This window comes from Oncorhynchus tshawytscha, unplaced genomic scaffold, assembly GCF_018296145.1.
Source record: "Oncorhynchus tshawytscha isolate Ot180627B unplaced genomic scaffold, Otsh_v2.0 Un_contig_1501_pilon_pilon, whole genome shotgun sequence".
NCBI classification, from domain to species: Eukaryota; Metazoa; Chordata; class Actinopteri; order Salmoniformes; family Salmonidae; genus Oncorhynchus; species Oncorhynchus tshawytscha.
Genome location: NW_024609703.1, coordinates 301,760 through 319,847, shown reverse-complemented (window position 1 = coordinate 319,847; position 18,088 = coordinate 301,760). Strand labels below are relative to the sequence as shown.

The 18,088-nt window shown below is 43.2% G+C and overlaps 1 protein-coding gene across 1 annotated transcript; it reads left to right on the top strand.

Annotated features, from left to right (window-relative positions):
* Window positions 1–7,586: 7,586 nt before the first annotated feature.
* LOC112238693 (COUP transcription factor 2-like) lies at window positions 7,587–16,768 on the top strand. Its single transcript, XM_024407228.2, has 3 exons — window positions 7,587–8,634; window positions 9,480–10,007; window positions 15,154–16,768. Exons 1-3 carry the CDS (start codon window positions 8,169–8,171, stop codon window positions 15,426–15,428), a joined length of 1,269 nt encoding a protein of 422 aa, XP_024262996.1. The 5' UTR covers window positions 7,587–8,168; the 3' UTR covers window positions 15,429–16,768.
* The last annotated feature ends 1,320 nt before the right edge of the window (window positions 16,769–18,088 follow it).

Sequence of the window (18,088 nt, the reverse complement as noted above, 5' to 3'; positions counted from 1 at the left end):
TTGTTATTATAAACTAGTTATATCCTCTACAGAACCACACAGTTACCTGACTGCAGGTTGTTATTATAAACTAGTTATATCCTCTACAGAACCACACAGTTACCTGACTGCAGGTTGTTATTATAAACTAGTTATATCCTCTACAGAACCACACAGTTACCTGTCTGCAGTCTGCAGGTTGTTATTATAAACTAGTTATATCCTATATAGAACCACACAGTTACCTGACTGCAGGTTGTTATTATAAACTAGTTGATCCTCTACAGAACCATCCTGACTGCAGGTCTTATTAGAACCACACAGTTACCTGACTGCAGGTTGTTATTATAAACTAGTTATATCCTCTACAGAACCACACAGTTACCTGACTGCAGTCTGCAGGTTGTTATTATAAACTAGTTATATCCTCTACAGAACCACACAGTTACCTGTCTGCAGTCTGCAGGTTGTTATTATAAACTAGTTATATCCTCTATAGAACCACACAGTTACCTGACTGCAGTCTGCAGGTTGTTATTATAAACTAGTTATATCCTCTATAGAACCACACAGTTACCTGACTGCAGGTTGTTATTATAAACTAGTTATATCCTCCACACAGTTACCTGAGAACCCTCTACCACACAGTTACCTGTCTGCAGTCTGCAGGTTGTTATTATAAACTAGTTATATCCTCTATAGAACCACACAGTTACCTGGCTGCAGGTTGTTATTATAAACTAGTTATATCCTCTATAGAACCACACAGTTACCTGACTGCAGTCTGCAGGTTGTTATTATAAACTAGTTACCTTATATCACTCTATAGAACCACACAGTTACTCTATAGAACCACACAGTTACCTGACTGCAGGTTGTTATTATAAACTAGTTATATCCTCTATAGAACCACACAGTTACCTGACTGCAGGTTGTTATTATAAACTAGTTATATCCTCTACAGAACCACACAGTTACCTGACTGCAGGTTGTTATTATAAACTAGTTATATCCTCTACAGAACCACACAGTTACCTGGCTGCAGGTTGTTATTATAAACTAGTTATATCCTCTATAGAACCACACAGTTACCTGTCTGCAGGTTGTTATTATAAACTAGTTATATCCTCTATAGAACCACACAGTTACCTGACTGCAGTCTGCAGGTTGTTATTATAAACTAGTTATATCCTCTATTAGAACCACACAGTTACCTGGCTGCAGGTTGTTATTATAAACTAGTTATATCCTCTACAGAACCACACAGTTACCTGGCTGCAGGTTGTTATTATAAACTAGTTATATCCTCTATAGAACCTGGCTGCAGGTTGTTATTATAAACAGTTATATCCTCTATAGAACCACACAGTTACCTGACTGCAGTCTGCAGGTTGTTATTATAAACTAGTTATATCCTCTATAGAACCACACAGTTACCTGACTGCAGTCTGCAGGTTGTTATTATAAACTAGTTATATCCTCTATAGAACCACACAGTTACCTGACTGCAGTCTGCAGGTTGTTATTATAAACTAGTTATATCCTCTACAGAACCACAGCCACAAACCCTAAGTTAGGAATCCTGTGGGAGAAACTGATGAGGTGTTTGTGATTTGTCCCTGCAGGTGGTAACACTTTGTAAATCTGGCCCTGATGTACACCTACAGTACAGTTCTTCCCTACAGTACAGTCCTTCCCTACAGTATAGTCCTTCCCTACAGTACAGTCCTTCCCTACAGTATAGTCCTTCCCTACAGTATAGTCCTTCCCTACAATACAGTCCTTCCCTACAGTACAGTCCTTCCCTACAGTACAGTCCTTCCCTACAGTATAGTCCTTCCCTACAGTATAGTCCTTCCCTACAGTATAGTCCTTCCCTACAGTACAGTCCTTCCCTACAGTATAGTCCTTCCCTACAGTACAGTCCTTCCCTACAGTATAGTCCTTCCCTACAGTACAGTCCTTCCCTACAGTATAGTCCTTCCCTACAGTACAGTCCTTCCCTACAGTATAGTCCTTCCCTACAGTACAGTCCTTCAGTATAGTCCTTCCCTACAGTATAGTACAGTCCTTCCCTACAGTAGTCCTTCCCTACAGTAGTCCTTCCCTACAGTACAGTCCTTCCCTACAGTACAGTCCTTCCCTACAGTATAGTCCTTCCCTACAGTATAGTCCTTCCCTACAGTATAGTCCTTCCCTACAGTACAGTCCTTCCCTACAATATAGTTCTTCCCTACAGTACAGTCCTTCCCTACAGTACAGTCCTTCCCTACAGTATAGTCCTACAGTATAGTCCTTCCCTACAGTACAGCCCATCCCGAAAGGTAAAGTCCTTACCTAGTGTACAGTCCTTCCCTACAATATAGTCCTTCCCTACAGTACAGTCCTTCCCTACAATATAGTCCTTCCCTACAGTACAGCCCTTCCCTACAGTCCTTCCCTACAGTATAGTCCTTCCCTACAGTATAGTCCTTCCCTACAGTACAGTCCTTCCCTACAGTATAGTCCTTCCTTACAGTATAGTCCTACAGTATAGTCCTTCCCTACAGTATTGTCCTTCCCTACAGTATAGTCCTTCCCTACAGTATAGTCCTACAGTATAGTCCTTCCCTACAGTATAGTCCTTCCCTACAGTACAGTCCTTCCCTACAGTATAGTCCTTCCCTACAGTACAGTCCTTCCCTACAGTATAGTCCTTCCCTACAGTACAGTCCTTCCCTACAGTACAGTTCTTCCCTACAGTATAGTCCTGCAGTATAGTCCTTCCCTACAGTATAGTCCTACAGTACAGTCCTTCCCTACAGTATAGTCCTACAGTACAGTCCTTCCCTACAGTATAGTCCTACAGTACAGTCCTTCCCTACAGTATAGTCCTACAGTACAGTCCTTCCCTACAGTATAGTCCTACAGTACAGTCCTTCCCTACAGTATAGTCCTACAGTATAGTCCTTCCCTACAGTATAGCTACAGTATAGTCCCCTACAGTTCCCTACAGTACAGTCCTTCCCTACAGTACAGTCCTTCCCTACAGTACAGTCCTTCCCTACAGTATAGTCCTTCCCTACAGTATAGTCCTTCCCTACAATACAGTCCTTCCCTACAGTACAGTCCTTCCCTACAGTACAGTCCTTCCCTACAGTATAGTCCTTCCCTACAGTATAGTCCTTCCCTACAGTATAGTCCTTCCCTACAGTAGTATAGTCAGTCCTTCCCTACAGTATAGTCCTTCCCTACAGTATAGTCCTTCCCTACAGTATAGTCCTTCCCTTCCCTACAGTACAGTCCTTCCCTACAGTTCCTTCCCTACAGTACAGTTCCTTCCCTACAGTATAGTCCTTCCAGTATAGTCCTTCCCTACAGTATAGTCCTACAGTACAGTCCTTCCCTACAGTACAGTCCTTCCCTACAGTATAGTCCTTCCCTACAGTACAGTCCTTCCCTACAGTACAGTCCTTCCCTACAGTATAGTCCTTCCTTCCCTACAGTATAGTCCTTCCCAGTACAGTCAGTACAGTCCTTCCCCACAGTATAGTCCTTCCCTACAGTATAGTCCTACAGTATAGTCCTTCCCTACAGTATTGTCCTTCCCTACAGTATAGTCCTTCCCTACAGTATAGTCCTACAGTATAGTCCTTCCCTACAGTATAGTCCTTCCCTACAGTATAGTCCTTCCCTACAGTATAGTCCTTCCCTACAGTATAGTCCTTCCCTACAGTATAGTCCTTCCCTACAGTATAGTCCTTCCCTACAGTACAGTCCTTCCCTACAATATAGTCCTTCCCTACAGTACAGTCCTACAGTACAGTCCTTCCCTACGGACAGAGAGACAGAGACAGACAGAGACAGACAGAGACAGACAGAGACAGACAGAGAGAGACAGACAGAGACAGACAGAGACAGACAGAGACAGACAGAGACAGACAGAGACAGACAGAGACAGACAGAGACAGACAGACAGAGAGAGAGAGAGAGAGACAGAGAGAGAGAGACTGTCTCTGTCTGTCTGTCTGTCTCTGTCTGTCTGTCTGTCTGTCTGTCTGAGACAGACAGAGACAGACAGACAGAGAGAGAGAGAGACAGAGAGAGAGAGAGACTGTCTCTGTCTGTCTGTCTGTCTCTTTTGTCTGTCTCTGTCTGTCTCTGTCTGTCTCTGTCTGACTGTCTCTGTCCGTCTCTGTCTGTCTGTCTCTGTCTGTCTGTCTCTGTCTGTCTGTCTCTGTCTGTCTCTGTCTGTCTGTCTCTGTCTGTCTCTGTCTGTCTGTCTGGTCCTATTCTTGAGCACTCAGTGGATTTATCTGATGACCATATGGTGATGCTGAGGGGTGGAAGGATTAGCTGCCATGATGTGTTGCTGGACTTGATGCTGCAGACTTCCAGCAGGAGGCCAGATCATAACATGTTAACAACTGTAGAGGGAAAGTGATTCACATATAAAGATAACACCACACAACAAGAAAATGGAGGAAGGGAGAGAGATGGGGAGATGAAGACATAGAGAGAGAGAGATGGGGAGATGAAGACATAGAGAGAGAGAGATGGGGGAGAGATAGAGAGAGAGATGGGAAGAGATAGAGAGAGAGAGATGGGGAGATGAAGACATAGAGAGAGAGAGATGGGGATGAAGACATAGAGAGAGAGAGATGGGGAGATGAAGACATAGAGAGAGAGAGATGGGGAGATGAAGACATAGAGAGAGAGAGATGGGGAGATGAAGACATAGAGAGAGAGAGATGGGGAGATGAAGACATAGAGAGAGAGATGGGGAGATGAAGACATAGAGAGATGAGATGAAGACATAGATGGGGAGATGAAGACATAGATAGAGATGAGAGAGGGGAGATGAAGACATAGAGGGGAGATGAAGACATAGAGAGATGGGGAGATGAAGACATAGAGAGAGAGAGATGGGGAGATGAAGACATCGAGAGAGAGAGATGGGGAGATGAAGACATAGAGAGAGAGAGATGGGGAGATGAAGACATAGAGAGAGAGAGATGGGGAGATGAAGACATAGAGAGAGAGAGATGGGGAGATGAAGACATGAAGAGAGAGAGAGATGGGGAGATGAAGACATAGAGAGAGAGAGATGGGGAGATGAAGACATAGAGAGAGAGAGATGGGGAGATGAAGACATCGAGAGAGAGAGATGGGGAGATGAAGACATAGAGAGAGATGGGGAGATGAAGACATAGAGAGAGAGAGATGGGGAGATGAAGACATAGAGAGAGAGAGATGGGGAGATGAAGACATAGAGAGAGAGAGATGGGGGAGAGATAGAGAGAGAGATGGGAAGAGATAGAGAGAGAGAGATGGGGAGATGAAGACATAGAGAGATAGAGATGGGGAGATGAAGACATAGAGAGAGAGAGATGGGGAGAGATAGAGAGAGAGATTCTTTCAAACTTTTTTTTCAACTTTTAACTTGTGAGTGTAATGTTTACTGTTCAGTTCTGAATGTTTATTTCCCTTGTTTATTGTCTATTCCATTTGCTTTGGCAATGCCAACATATTTTTCCCAAGCCAATAAAGTCCTTTCAATTGAATTGAAAATAGAGAGATGGAGAGTTTAAGCTGCTGCTACCGACAAGATAGTAATCTCCATACCAATGGAACATTTGATGTTAAACCTCCCTTTGATTGGTCTGGGACATCTGCCTAGTGATCTCTCAGCAGCAAGTAGAGCCCCTGATTGGTCTGGGACATCTGCCTAGTGATCTCTCAGCAGCAAGTAGAGCCCCTGATTGGTCTGGGACATCTGCTTGGTGCTCTCTCAACAAGCAGAGCCCCATATTGGTCTGGGACATCTGCTTGGTGCTCTCTCAACAAGTAGAGCCCCAGATTGGTCTGGGACATCTGCTTGGTGCTCTCTCAACAAGTAGAGCCCCTGATTAGTCTGGGGCATCTGCTTGGTGCTCTCTCAACAAGTAGAGCCTGATTGGTCTGGGACATCTGCTTGGTGCTCTCTCAACAAGTAGAGCCCCAGATTGGTCTGGGACATCTGACTGGTGCTCTCTCAGCAAGTAGAGCCCCTGATTGGTCTGGGACATCTGCCTGGTGCTCTCTTAACAAGTAGAGCCCCAGATTGGTCTGGGACATCTGACTGGTGCTCTCTCAGCAAGTAGAGCCCCTGATTGGTCTGGGACATCTGCCTGGTGCTCTCTCAATAAGTAGAGCCCCTGATTGGTCTGGGACATCTGCCTGGTGCTCTCTCAACAAGTAGAGCCCCTGATTGGTCTGGGACATCTGCTTGGTGCTCTCTCAACAAGTAGAGCCACAGATTGGTCTGGGACAGCTGCTTGGTGCTCTCTCAACAAGTAGAGCCCCTAATTGGTCTGGGACATCTGCCTGGTGGTCTCTCAACAAGTAGAGCCCCTGATTCAAATCAAATCAAATTTTATTTGTCACATACACATGGTTAGCAGATGTTAATGCGAGTATAGCGAAATGCTTGTGCTTGTGATTGGTCTGGGACATCTGCTTGGTGCTCTCGCAGCAAGTAGAGCCCCTGATTGGTCTGGGACATCTGCTTGGTGCTCTCTCAACAAGTAGAGCCCCTGATTGGTCTGGGACATCTGCTTGTTGCTCTCTCAACAAGTAGAGCCCCTGATTGGTCTGGGACATCTGCTTGGTGCTCTCTCAGCAAGTAGAGCCCCTGATTGGTCTGGGACATCTGCTTGGTGCTCTCTCAACAAGTAGAGCCCTGATTGGTCTGGGACATCTGCTTGGTGCTCTCTCAACAAGCAGAGCCCCAGATTGGTCTGGGACATGTAATTACTGTGTGTAGTTGACTACAGTTAACACCAATAGTATTTAGCTACTACAGTAAATCACAACAGAGAAACACCATTCACATCTTGGTGGATGCTTTCTAATACAGTAGGCTGGGCTGCTGAAGAACGAGCAGTGACAGCCTTGGGGTAATATATAGGTCATCAGTCAACTCTGTGAGCTGAAAAGATGAATATGGAACTGAAAAAGATATACTCATATGAGTACACTAAAATCTCAAGTTACTAGAGAGATGTATGGTGTTTGCCACTGTGCCATTTCCCCTCATAGAGTTGTAATCCCAACCTTAGAAGATAGCCCTGGATAACTCACATTTGCTCGTAAATAGTTTGCCGTTTTTAAGAACTACAAGGGGGGAAACAGATTACCGACCAACAAACCCGCTCTGCCGCTAGGGGGCATCAGATTACTGCGATATCTCATTATGTGCTCTTATTGGTGCTTAAAAGCGTTTCCATTCATCAATGTTACAACGTAATAGAGGAAACGACATGTACTACAACCAGTATGCTGTCTGCAGTGGTAGGCTATATATACAGACACACAGGGAGATATAGAGATGCGTTATCAGAAATACACCAATGAATGTGCAGCATGCTAGTTCATCTCTCTGAACCCCGATCTCTCCAAAACCAATCAGAACTCTAACAAAGCATAATTCCGGTAAACCAATAGGCCTAGTTTCCACCTGGTACTAGGTCTACTCCATTCGCGCACGGACCAAAGGACTTCCTCGCTCCTTATATGGCTGACCCGCTCAATGGAGACGTCAGAGGCACACCCGTTTTGTCCAAGCACATTATCCCATTCTACAGGACACGTCCAGCCATCATCAAAATCCGCTTTCTCTCGCCGTTGTCTTTTTTTTTACGACAATTTGTAACTCATTGGAATAGCACGAGCCACGGTGCCGCTGTTTTCATTAACCCAGTTCTAGTTGCTGCGTCACCGCCATACAACACGGGATATCTGATTAGTGAGCACAGTTTTACTGGGTTGGATAGAGGGAATAGAGAATGACTCACATTTTGAAAAAGGGAATGCTTTGACTACAGTGTGGATTTTGACTGGATGCAAGTGTGTTTTAGTGTGTGTTTTAGTGTGTGTTTTAATGTGTGTTTTTCCCTTTGTGTTTCTGATGGTGCATCACAGAGTGTTTTATGCTATTTAGAAATGTTACTTTAATTTGCTGAGTGGTTAACTATATTCAGTCAGATTTCTCACGCGTTCATCAACCGCCGGCACTTTACATACTGTTATGCTTTAAGCATCTTAATTACTGAATACAATGGTGCAATAATTTAGTATTTATATATTTGTGCCTTTACTTGTCGACACCCGCGGGCAGCACACTGGGGTAACAACGAAACGGAAAGTTTTGGAAACATTGACGGATAGATATGGCAATGGTAACGTGGAGAAACGGCGAGGAAGATGTCGCCCGCGACTCTCAAGACGGAATCTCTTCCCCGGTCTCTCAAGGCGAACGGTTATCCCTCTCTACCGACCTAACCGGACACCTCAATCCCACATCCTCTCTGGATATCTCCTCAACACGTCAGACACCCCAAGGCGCTCATTCAAGCAATATATCTCAATCTATCACTAGCCAATCGTCGACTAACTCCATGGACAAACAACAGCCTCAGCAGATCGAGTGTGTGGTGTGCGGGGATAAATCCAGCGGGAAGCACTATGGTCAGTTCACATGTGAGGGGTGTAAGAGCTTCTTCAAACGGAGCGTCAGACGGAACCTCGGCTACACCTGCCGCGCTAGCAGGAACTGTCCCATTGATCAACACCACAGGAATCAATGCCAGTACTGCCGCCTCAAGAAATGTGTCAAAGTGGGAATGCGGAGAGAAGGTAAACAAGCTTGTTTCTCATCTCCCTTTAGGTCACTATAGTCTGTAGCTGTAGTCACTATAAGCCAATGATTTAAAACCAAAACAGATTCTCTAAAGATAAGGTTCATATACTCACTACATCATAACAACATATTCATACGTGTAGTTCAGATAGGCTATACGATAATATAACACTGTTAAATCTCCATTATTGAGCTCCTAATAATAGTCTCCATGCTGTTTTTGTCGATGAGCTTATTGTCTCAGAGGAATAAAGGCAATGGGGTGTGTGTTTCTACACGCTTAGAAAAAAAAGAGTTATATAGAATATAGAACCTTGTATGAAGCACGCGATAGAACCCTTTTTGTTCCATCAGGATCGGTAGGCATGTATTCAGACTGACACACCGTTATTCAATATACTTACCAATTGTATCTGTCACCTTGTAGGCCAACGCACCGTTATCTACCAGACATTAATACTGATATGTCACCTTGTAGGCCAACGCACCAATATCTACCAGACATTAATATTGATATGTCACCTTGTAGGCCAACGTACCGTCATCTACCAGACATTAATACTGATATGTCACCTTGTAGGCCAACGCACCGTCATCTACCAGACATTAATACTGATATGTCACCTTGTAGGCCAACGCACCGTCATCTACCAGACATTAATACTGATATGTCACCTTGTAGGCCAACGCACCGTCATCTACCAGACATTAATACTGATATGTCACCTTGTAGGCCAACGCACCGTCATCTACCAGACATTAATACTGATATGTCACCTTGTAGGCCAACGCACCGTTACCTACCAGACATTAATACTGTCTCTGTCTCGTTGTTTCACAGCGGTTCAGAGAGGGAGGATGCTGCCTACTCAACCGTACCACGGTCAGTTCTCCATAACCAACGGAGACCCTCTCCAATGCCACTCCTACCTTTCTGGATACATCTCCCTGCTCATGCGAGCCGAGCCCTACCCCACATCCAGATACAGCACGCAGTGTATGCAGTCCAACAACCTCGTGGGGATCGAGAACATCTGTGAGCTGGCCGCCCGGATGCTGTTCTCGGCGGTGGAGTGGGCCCGAAACATCCCCTTCTTCCCCGACCTCCAGATCACCGACCAGGTCGCCCTGCTCCGGCTCACTTGGAGCGAGTTGTTCGTGCTGAACGCGGCCCAGTGCTCAATGCCGGTGCATGTGGCTCCTCTCCTGGCCGCGGCAGGGCTGCATGCCGCCCCCATGTCGGCGGAGAGAGTCGTGTCTTTCATGGACCATATCCGGATCTTCCAGGAGCAGGTGGAGAAGCTGAAGGTTCTGCATGTTGACTCAGCCGAGTACAGCTGCATTAAGGCTATAGTTCTCTTTACGTCAGGTAAACACACAACGCTATGCTTCACTGCTGTTTACTATGACTGGTGAATTATATAAATATATGATGATTTTATACATTTGTTTTTACAATAATTAATTCAGCATGGTTATTATATAGGCCCCTGTGAATTATATGATATGATTAATAATATTATTGGCGTTTGATTTAATTCATTCGATTTATTTTCAAACTAATAATAATGATTATTATCAAAATATTTTACAGGCTATTTTTGTTAGGTGTATGACCTACAGACATGTAAATGATTCAACTATCATCAGCCACACAACTTAACCATTACCGACAGAAAATTAAATATTTCATAATAAAGAATAAAGAAAAGATGACCTATATTTAATTTCGTTTTGCAGAATTTCTTAAATGCCATAATGTATTTAAACAACTAGGCCTGAGTCTAAAAAGTCGTATGGTGGCGAGATGAACTATTATTTTTTAATGTCCTATAAAAAAAGAAACCAAATCATGTATTTTGTCAACTCAAGTCGATGGATGCCTTGACTGTAAAACAAATAGTATTAGACGAGTCACCGCAGAGCCAGGCCGTGAGCAGTGTTCTGTGCACGTGTTGTAGAACTAGGACATAACCCTTTACTCACTCCTGTATTGGAGCGCTGCTACACTTAGAACAAAGGGTGCTATCTAGAACCTAAACGGGTTCTTCGGCTGTCCCCATAGGAGAACCCTTTGAATAAGAGTATTTTGTTCCAGGTAGAACCTCTTTGGTTCCAGGTAGAACCCTTTCAACAAAGGGTTCTACCTGGTACGTTATATCGGACCCGTTTAATTTAGCAGACAGGGCTGAACGTTATATAGGCCTGTTTGTCATGTTATTTCGGACCCGTTTAATTTAGCAGACAGGGCTGAACGTTATATAGGCCTGTTTGTCATGTTATTTCGGACCCGTTTAATTTAGCAGACAGGGCTGAACGTTATATAGGCCTGTTTGTCATGTTATTATAGACCCGTTTAATTTAGCAGACAGGGCTGAACGTTATATAGGCCTGTTTGTCATGTTATTTTAATTTAGCGACCCGTTTAATTTAGCAGACAGGGCTGAACGTTATATAGGCCTGTTTGTCATGTTATTTCGGACCCGTTTAATTTAGCAGACAGGGCTGAACGTTATATAGGCCTGTTTGTCATGTTATTATAGACCCGTTTAATTTAGCAGACAGGGCTGAACGTTATATAGGCCTGTTTGTCATGTTATTTCGGACCCGTTTAATTTAGCAGACAGGGCTGAACGTTATATAGGCCTGTTTGTCATGTTATTATAGACCCGTTTAATTTAGCAGACAGGGCTGAACGTTATATAGGCCTGTTTGTCATGTTATTATAGACCCGTTTAATTTAGCAGACAGGGCTGAACGTTATATAGGCCTGTTTGTCATGTTATTTCGGACCCGTTTAATTTAGCAGACAGGGCTGAACGTTATATAGGCCTGTTTGTCATGTTATTATAGACCCGTTTAATTTAGCAGACAGGGCTGAACGTTATATAGGCCTGTTTGTCATGTTATTATAGACCCGTTTAATTTAGCAGACAGGGCTGAACGTTATATAGGCCTGTTTTTCATGTTATTATAGACCCGTTTAATTTAGCAGACAGGGCTGAACGTGTTATTATAGACCCGTTTAATTTAGCAGACAGGGCTGAACGTTATATAGGCCTGTTTGTCATGTTATTTAGGACCCGTTTAATTTAGCAGACAGGGCTGAACGTTATATAGGCCTGTTTGTCATGTTATTATAGACCCGTTTAATTTAGCAGACAGGGCTGAACGTTATATAGGCCTGTTTGTCATGTTATTATAGACCCGTTTAATTTAGCAGACAGGGCTGAACGTTATATAGGCCTGTTTGTCATGTTATTATAGACCCGTTTAATTTAGCAGACAGGGCTGAACGTTATATAGGCCTGTTTGTCATGTTATTATAGACCCGTTTAATTTAGCAGACAGGGCTGAACGTTATATAGGCCTGTTTGTCATGTTATTATAGACCCGTTTAATTTAGCAGACAGGGCTGAACGTTATATAGGCCTGTTTGTCATGTTATTATAGACCCGTTTAATTTAGCAGACAGGGCTGAACGTTATATAGGCCTGTTTGTCATGTTATTATAGACCCGTTTAATTTAGCAGACAGGGCTGAACGTTATATAGGCCTGTTTGTCATGTTATTATAGACCCGTTTAATTTAGCAGACAGGGCTGAACGTTATATAGGCCTGTTTGTCATGTTATTATAGACCCGTTTAATTTAGCAGACAGGGCTGAACGTTATATAGGCCTGTTTGTCATGTTATTATAGACCCGTTTAATTTAGCAGACAGGGCTGAACGTTATATAGGCCTGTTTGTCATGTTATTATAGACCCGTTTAATTTAGCAGACAGGGCTGAACGTTATATAGGCCTGTTTGTCATGTTATTATAGACCCGTTTAATTTAGCAGACAGGGCTGAACGTTATATAGGCCTGTTTGTCATGTTATTATAGACCCGTTTAATTTAGCAGACAGGGCTGAACGTTATATAGGCCTGTTTGTCATGTTATTATAGACCCGTTTAATTTAGCAGACAGGGCTGACCCGTTTAATTTAGCAGACAGGGCGTTATATAGGCCTGTTTGTCATGTTATTATAGACCCGTTTAATTTAGCAGACAGGGCTGAACGTTATATAGGCCTGTTTGTCATGTTATTATAGACCCGTTTAATTTAGCAGACAGGGCTGAACGTTATATAGGCCTGTTTGTCATGTTATTTAGACCCGTTTAATTTAGCAGACAGGGCTGAACGTTATATAGGCCTGTTTGTCATGTTATTATAGACCCGTTTAATTTAGCAGACAGGGCTGAACGTTATATAGGCCTGTTTGTCATGTTATTATAGGACCCGTTTAATTTAGCAGACAGGGCTGAACGTTATATAGGCCTGTTTGTCATGTTATTATAGACCCGTTTAATTTAGCAGACAGGGCTGAACGTTATATAGGCCTGTTTGTCATGTTATTATAGACCCGTTTAATTTAGCAGACAGGGCTGAACGTTATATAGGCCTGTTTGTCATGTTATTATAGACCCGTTTAATTTAGCAGACAGGGCTGAACGTTATATAGGCCTGTTTGTCATGTTATTCGACCCGTTTAATTTAGCAGACAGGGCTGTACGTTATATAGGCCTGTTTGTCATGTTATTATAGACCCGTTTAATTTAGCAGACAGGGCTGAACGTTATATAGGCCTGTTTGTCATGTTATTATAGACCCGTTTAATTTAGCAGACAGGGCTGAACGTTATATAGGCCTGTTTGTCATGTTATTATAGACCCGTTTAATTTAGCAGACAGGGCTGAACGTTATATAGGCCTGTTTGTCATGTTATTATAGACCCGTTTAATTTAGCAGACAGGGCTGAACGTTATATAGGCCTGTTTGTCATGTTATTTAGACCCGTTTAATTTAGCAGACAGGGCTGAACGTTATATAGGCCTGTTTGTCATGTTATTATAGACCCGTTTAATTTAGCAGACAGGGCTGAACGTTATATAGGCCTGTTTGTCATGTTATTATAGACCCGTTTAATTTAGCAGACAGGGCTGAACGTTATATAGGCCTGTTTGTCATGTTATTATAGACCCGTTTAATTTAGCAGACAGGGCTGAACGTTATATAGGCCTGTTTGTCATGTTATTTTATAGACCCGTTTAATTTAGCAGACAGGGCTGAACGTTATATAGGCCTGTTTGTCATGTTATTATAGACCCGTTTAATTTAGCAGACAGGGCTGACGTTATATAGGCCTGTTTGTCATGTTATTATAGACCCGTTTAATTTAGCAGACAGGGCTGAACGTTATATAGGCCTGTTTGTCATGTTATTATAGACCCGTTTATTTAGAGACAGGGCTGAACGTTATATAGGCCTGTTTGTCATGTTATTATAGACCCGGGACTGGGCTGTTTATATAGGCCTGTTTGTCATGTTATTATAGACCCGTTTAATTTAGCAGACAGGGCTGAACGTTATATAGGCCTGTTTGTCATGTTATTATAGACCCGTTTAATTTAGCAGACAGGGCTGAACGTTATATAGGCCTGTTTGTCATGTTATTATAGACCCGTTTAATTTAGCAGACAGGGCTGAACGTTATATAGGCCTGTTTGTCATGTTATTATAGACCCGTTTAATTTAGCAGACAGGGCTGAACGTTATATAGGCCTGTTTGTCATGTTATTATAGACCGTTTAATTTAGCAGACAGGGCTGAACGTTATATAGGCCTGTTTGTCATGTTATTATAGACCCGTTTAATTTAGCAGACAGGGCTGTACGTTATATAGGCCTGTTTGTCATGTTATTATAGACCCGTTTAATTTAGCAGACAGGGCTGAACGTTATATAGGCCTGTTTGTCATGTTATTATAGACCCGTTTAATTTAGCAGACAGGGCTGTACGTTATATAGGCCTGTTTGTCATGTTATTATAGACCCGTTTAATTTAGCAGACAGGGCTGAACGTTATATAGGCCTGTTTGTCATGTTATTATAGACCCGTTTAATTTAGCAGACAGGGCTGAACGTTATATAGGCCTGTTTGTCATGTTATTTCGGACCCGTTTAATTTAGCAGACAGGGCTGTACGTTATATAGGCCTGTTTGTCATGTTATTATAGACCCGTTTCAATTCAAAGAGAGGGCCATGTTCTATTGATACGCCCCTGTAGCGCCATTTTGAGTTAAGCAAATACGGCATAATTTGCTTTGTCTTGTTTTTAAAGCAGTTAAATTGATTTCATAAATTGGAGTGGGCCTATATAGGCATACAACATACTGTATAAACAATAGCCTATATCAATATTGATTTCAAAAAATTGCCGTAGGCGTTAAATGTCTATGCCATATTGGCTGGATTTACACAAGCAGCCCAATTCTAATATTTTGCTCAATTATTGGTTAAAGATCTGATTTGATGAATCAAAAGAGCAAAAACGAGAACGGAATTGGGCTGCTTGTGTAAACTCTGCCATTGTGTTGTTTGTAATTAATTGATGATCTAATATTAGCCAATATTGCATTGTACACGAAGAAGATAAGCCTATATTATTGATAATGATTTCTGATTTTATAGATGCGTGCGGTCTGTCAGACGTGACTCACGTGGACGATCTTCAGGAGAAGTCCCAGTGCGCCCTGGAAGAGTACATCAGGAGCCAGTACCCTAACCAACCGAACCGGTTTGGGAAGCTACTACTCCGTCTGCCCTCTCTACGCACCGTCTCCTCGTCCGTTATAGAACAGTTATTCTTCATCCGGTTGGTCGGAAAAACACCAATAGAAACTCTCATTAGGGATATGTTGCTTTCCGGAAGCAGTTTTAATTGGCCTTACATGTCGATGCAGTAGAATAAGAACATTCCAGAACACATCAGGAATGGAATCATAGAACTATAATGTTCTATGGGTGGAACTTTAGATACTGTCAGAGGAACAGGCAACATTCTAAAGCAGTGGTTCACAACCTTTATCTGTAACTGTACCAGCAACTAAATGTTACTCTGCCCGGAGTCCCCCCGTAGTCCCCTGGAGTACCACTGGAGTACGCCTGGAGTCCCCCCGGAGTCCCCTGGAGTCCCCCGGAGTAGCCCCGGAGTACGCCTGGAGTCCCCCCGGAGTCCCCCTGGAGTCCCCCCGGAATACCCACTCAGGTGCATTTTACTAGCAGGCCTATGGTCTCATGAGTCTTCTCAGTAACCCCTGAGGTTAGGCCAAGTACCCCCAGGGGTCCTAGTACCCCTGGTTGGGAACCACTGTTCTAAAGCATGAAAAGAGACTAATTAAATGACAGGGATCCTCCTCACAAATCATGATTTGGGAAACAAAATAGAGTATTTATTTGACCCTGTATGTATATTTATTGTGCATGTTAATGATTTTTATTTTTTACAAATGTTTTCCATTTGACCCTGGGTAAGAAAATGACAAGGGAATTGTTGTAGTTTTTTTCCGACTTTGTCTTTTGTCCATACATGTCTTTTTGTATAATGTGCTCCAAACATGAAACATGACTAGTTTCTTTAAACATTTCAATAAACACAGTAGTTCAGGGGTACTCTAATACTATTAGAGATGATCTGAGCACACAGATGTCCTAGATGGCAAAGGTCTGGATGGATATTGTCATTTATCAGTGTAACAGACCCTCACAACCCATGCGACCCAAACCGTTCAACTGTTCACAGCCCTTAGCAGTTGAAAAGCTCATTTCCTGCAATTCTACACATTTCCCATGTCGTATGTGTTCATATGATACCAGGACTCAAATCCCGACCCAATTAAATGTGAAAATGTTGTTTAAAAAACATGTCCTGGGTCACGATCCCATGGTCCTTATTGATTCTGTTCTGGGTCTGGATCCCATGGTCCTTATTGATTCTGTTCTGGGTCTGGATCCCATGGTCCTTATTGACTCTGTTCTGGGTCTGGATCCCATGGTCCTTATTGATTCTGTTCTGGGTCTGGATCCCATGGTCCTTATTGATTCTGTTCTGGGTCTGGATCCCATGGTCCTTATTGATTCCGTTCTGGGTCTGGATCCCATGGTCCTTATTGACTCCGTTCTGGGTCTGGATCCCATGGTCCTTATTGACTCCGTTCTGGGTCTGGATCCCATGGTCCTTATTGACTCCGTTCTGGGTCTGGATCCCATGGTCCTTATTGATTCCGTTCTGGGTCTAGATCCCATGGTCCTTATCCCATGGTCCTTATTGATTCCGTTCTGGGTCTGGATCCCATGGTCCTTATTGACAGTCCTTATTGACTCCGTTCTGGGTCTGGATCCCATGGTCCTTATTGACTCCGTTCTGGGTCTGGATCCCATGGTCCTTATTGACTCCGTTCTGGGTCTGGATCCCATGGTCCTTATTGACTCCGTTCTGGGTCTGGATCCCATGGTCCTTATTGACCCCTTCTGGGTCTGGAACTGGTATTGCCAGTGTTACCATGATCCCCCTGCCAGAACTATATTCATGTTACCACCATCCCCCTGACAGATACTATATTCATGTTACCACCATCCCCCTGACAGAACTATATTCATGTTACCACCATCCCCCTGACAGAACTATATTCATGTTACCACCATCCCCTGACAGAACTATATTCATGTTACCACCATCCCCCTGACAGAACTATATTCATGTTACCACCATCCCCCTGACAGAACTATATTCATGTTACCACCATCCCCCTGACAGAACTATATTCATGTTACCACCATCCCCCTGACAGAACTATATTCATGTTACCACCATCCCCCTGACAGAACTATATTCATGTTACCACCATCCCCCTGACAGAACTATATTCATGTTACCACCATCCCCTGACAGAACTATATTCATGTTACCACCATCCCCCTGACAGAACTATATTCATGTTACCACCATCCCCCTGACAGAACTATATTCATGTTACCACCATCCCCCATCCCCCTGACAGATTCACTATATTCATGTTCTGGATCCCCCCCCTGACAGAACTATATTCATGTTACCACCATCCCCCTGACAGAACTATATTCATGTTACCACCATCCCCCTGACAGAACTATATTCATGTTACCACCATCCCCCTGACAGAACTATATTCATGTTACCACCATCCCCCTGACAGAACTATATTCATGTTACCACCATCCCCCTGACAGAACTATATTCATGTTACCACCATCCCCCTGACAGAACTATATTCATGTTACCACCATCCCCCTGACAGAACTATATTCATGTTACCACCATCCCCCTGACAGAACTATTCATGTTATTCATGTTTCATGTTACCACCATCCCCCTGACAGAACTATATTCATGTTACCACCATCCCCCTGACAGAACTATATTCATGTTACCACCATCCCCCTGACAGAACTATATTCATGTTACCACCATCCCCCTGACAGAACTATATTCATGTTACCACCATCCCCCTGACAGAACTATATTCATGTTACCACCATCCCCCTGACAGAACTATATTCATGTTACCACCATCCCCCTGACAGAACT

Coding starts and splice junctions, on each gene's coding strand:
- LOC112238693 (XM_024407228.2), top strand. CDS start 8,169: ATGGCAATGGTAACGTGGAGAAACGGCGAGGAAGATGTCGCCCGCGAC. Junction 8,635..9,479: donor AGTGGGAATGCGGAGAGAAG/GTAAACAAGCTT, acceptor GTTGTTTCACAG/CGGTTCAGAGAGGGAGGATG. Junction 10,008..15,153: donor TATAGTTCTCTTTACGTCAG/GTAAACACACAA, acceptor CTGATTTTATAG/ATGCGTGCGGTCTGTCAGAC.